The sequence below is a fragment of the Aulostomus chinensis genome, chromosome 20 (genome assembly GCF_037954235.1).
Source record: "Aulostomus chinensis isolate RoL2024-O1b breed Wild chromosome 20, RoL_Achi_v1.0, whole genome shotgun sequence".
In the NCBI taxonomy this organism is placed as follows: Eukaryota; Metazoa; Chordata; class Actinopteri; order Syngnathiformes; family Aulostomidae; genus Aulostomus; species Aulostomus chinensis.
Window position 1 is genome coordinate 2,502,501 of NC_141339.1, and position 3,669 is coordinate 2,506,169.

Here is a 3,669-nt window from a genome sequence, read left to right on the forward strand (position 1 = left end):
CTGCGGCAGCGGGCGGGGGGCGTGCGGGTCTCCGTACATGGAGGTGGGGACCCCGACTCCGTCCATCCCGCCTCCGTAGTGAGCCAGCTCGTCGTACTGGGGAGAGTGGAAGTCTTTAGAGCCGCAAACAGGAATGGAAACACCGGTCCACGCGCTATCAACTAGAACGACACTCCCACGGCGCGCGCGTGTGGTTGGTTTACGGTGTTGAGAATTAACAATTGTCAGAAACATCAATGCACAAATTTACTACAAGTTTTTATTTCATCACAATAAAATCAATTAAAATAATTAATTTTGCGTTTGTGGGATTAATTAAGCACTGAGCTCAGGATGTGACATCATGCGATCGTTATTAAAACCATAAAGATGAGCAATAATCTGCTCTCCTGGATGCCCACGTACCCTCTGCGCCATCTCCACGCAGTTCACCCGGGGCGGGAAGCGAAGTTTAGCGTTGAGACAAATGAAGACTTTAAAATCCAGAAGGAGGGAAATTAGAACTTCTTCTTCTGCACAAATGAGTCCAAATGAAAGTCGACACCCGGCGGTCAGAAGCCAGACCGGAACATGGTCCTGGTCCGCGCTACCGAGTGCGCTAAGAGCTGCACAGCAACTGGTGCCCGGGTCTCCTGCGCCTGTCCGACCGGAGGATCAGGGATCATCTGCGGGATGGGCGTGTTAGACGTCGGCGTCCGAGCATCAGCGGACTCGGGGACTGGAAGAAGGCGCTGCGGGCCGCGGCTCAGTGCTCCTGCCTCACTCCGCTCCCGCGTCCATGTCGCTGCGCGCTGACACGCTCACTGTCCGCAAACCGGCTGAGGAGCCGCTTATAGGACCGCTCAGAGATCTGCTGGACACGCTGATGGGGGGGGGGGGGGGGGGGGGGGGGGGCGCAGTGTGAGTGGCCAGTTTCCGGTTCTTACTTTCAAAATAGTACTCCTACAACTAAGGAGCCTCCCTCAGACGCGCGCTGCTCTCATCCCCATCAGGAGTGAGAACTCGCTCTCGATCTCTCAGTCTGGTCCCAAAATATAAGCACAAAAAAACCCAGTTCCAAACGTTTAGAACATTTTTATGTGTATTAGCCACTGCGACCAGTGACTGACTAGTGGGACTCTCTCTAAAGGAGGAACCAGAAAAAAAAAAAACTCCTTCAACAAAAAGCAGAAATTCGGCAAAAGTGGCGAAACTTTGATGCTTTTATTTTGAAAGTGTCTGCATGGTAATTCCGTCTTAAGTGCGTCTGGTTTCTGTGCAGCTTGTCTCTCTCCTCGCTCCAAGCCTCCAGTACTGCCATTACCAATACTGCTGTCATTACCACTCTTACTTCTGATCTTTCTTTCCTCTTCCCCAGGAGGGCAGAGGTCAAAGGTCATGGTCCATGGCCTAGCATCACGTAATGACGTGACTCCCACCGTCATGATGTCAGAGTTTGCTCGTGATTTGTGGTGTGGTGGCGTCTCATCCATCTGGAGTTCATGTGCAGCAGCGTCCACCAGACCCACTGAATGATTAAAGTTCAATAAATGTCAGGGCCTCCTGTTTCTATTAATCGGAGAAGGAGTTTCCTTTTTGCGCTCTGCCTCTGAGTTCTGCATGGCAACTGATGACCTGCCAATGACGTCGATCAATAAACACTTGGAGAAGTCGAATTAAAGTTTGTTTTTCTGGTAAACGCTGACTCTCAAACCTGAATACGGAGGTGAAACTGCATTTCAAGAGTGGAACCAGACTGAAGTGACAGGAAGAGGCTGATCGTCGTATCTTTTAATAATCGAACCTATGAGGATGTTCCACCCACCAAAGTGATGGGGGGGGGGGGTTTATATGCAGGTCTCTAGATAAACTCACATTCTTTTCTTCTTGTCTTCAGCAGCTGGCGTTCTTTCTTCCTTGTTCACGCTCTTGAAATATTTGCCTAAAAATTAGAGCATTTCTTGATTTTTTTTCAATATAAAAAAATGATACACTTCCCTTTGATTTGCGGTGCCTGTGAATTATTTAAGGCGTATATTTGAATTATAAATATACCAACTATAAGGAAACAGGCAAAACATGCAGCCTGCCTGAGGCTACACAGCTCCTCATTGCATATTATTTCCATGTAGTTTCTCTATTTCCTTCTTACTCCGCTTTCTCCTCCTTTATGTTTACCTCGTCCTCCCCCTTCACCCCCCCCCCCCCCCCCCACGCCCAGGCCAGCCAATGTGATCTGAATGGAAGCTGATTCAGGGTGTCAGGCCCTGTCTTACATGTAATAAATTACCATTTAGCCAGGGAGCGATGCATCCCTCCCGACGCATCATCAGGGAAGGGGCCAGTGCACCACCATCCTTGACCTCCTCTTCTACCCCCCCCCCCCCCACACACACACACACACACACACCGCTCACTCTTAAAGCCTCCCATACACCCCCACCCCACCCGCCGGTCTGGCTGGCTCTGTCACCCGTCATCCTGTGCCCCAGTGAGAATCATTAGCATTGTCAGAACTGGCTGAGAAAGGAGGCCAGTAGAGACCTGGGTGGAGGTGGAACAGGGGCGGTGTGTGTGTGTGTGTGTGTGTGTGTGTGTGTGTGTGTGTGTGTGTGTGTGTGTGTGTGTGTGTGTGTGTGTGTCTGTGCGTGTGTGTCTGTGTGTGTGTGTGCATGTGCGTGTGTGTCTGTGTCTGTGTCTGTCATGCAAACCTGAAATGATGTGTAATTGCATGCAGTTTCTCCTCAAATGTTCAGATGTGTTTTCTTGTATGTGTGTGTCTGAGGACCGGTGCACGTGTGTTTTCACGTGCGATGTGGAACAATGCTGGATGAGTGCTGGTCACAAACAGCCTGCATGTGGCAGGTCTGAGTCTGTGTGTGTGTGTGTGTGTGTGTGTGTGTGTGTGTGTGTGTGTGTGTGTGTGTATGTGTGTGTGTGTGTGTGTGTGTGTGTGTGTGTGTGTGTGAGCTGAGCTAAGGTCAAATCTCCAAACCACGTGTGCATCTACTGGTGAAGTTTTGAGTCAAGCTTACACACACAAACAGTGGTCCGTCACTGGTTCTTCAGTGGTTTGTCACTGGTTTATCACTGGTTCATCACTGGCTCTTCAGTAGTTCCTCACTGGTTCTTCAGTGGTCCGTCACTGGTTCTTCAGTGGTCCATCACTGGTTCATCAGTGATCCGTCATTGGTTCTTCAGTGGTTTGTAACTGGTTCATCACTGGTTCATCACTGGCTCTTCAGTGGCTCTTCAGTGGTCCGTCACTGGTTCTTCAGTGGTTTGTCACTGGTTCATCACTGGTTCATCACTGGCTCTTCAGTGGTCCGTCACTGGTTCTTCAGTGGTTTGTCACTGGTTCATCACTGGTTCATCACTGGCTCTTCAGTGGTCCGTCACTGGTTCTTCAGTGGTCCGTCACTGGTTCATCACTGGTTCTTCAGTGGTCCGTCACTGGTTCATCACTGGTTCATCACTGGCTCTTCAGTGGTCCGTCACTGGTTCTTCAGTGGTTTGTCACTGGTTCATCACTGGTTCATCACTGGCTCTTCAGTGGTCCGTCACTGGTTCTTCAGTGGTCCGTCACTGGTTCTTCAGTGGTTTGTCACTGGTTCTTCAATGGTTCTTCAGTGGTTCTTCAGTGGTTCCTCACTGGTCCTTCAGTGGTTCCTCACTGGTTCTTCAGTGGTC

The 3,669-nt window shown here is 50.1% G+C and overlaps 1 protein-coding gene across 1 annotated transcript in view; it reads right to left on the reverse strand.

Annotated features, from left to right (window-relative positions):
- meis2b (Meis homeobox 2b) overlaps positions 1-798 on the reverse strand; it is a 25,614-nt gene extending 24,816 nt beyond the window's left edge. The window contains exons 1-2 of the mRNA XM_086190559.1: positions 406-798; positions 1-96 (exon numbers count right to left, since the gene is read on the reverse strand). The exon at positions 1-96 is cut by the window's left edge and continues 137 nt beyond it. Coding sequence (XP_086046685.1) covers positions 1-96; positions 406-417 — 108 coding nt within the window. The 5' untranslated portion in view covers positions 418-798. The remainder of the gene's footprint in view (positions 97-405) is intronic.
- Between the last annotated feature and the right edge of the window lie 2,871 nt (positions 799-3,669).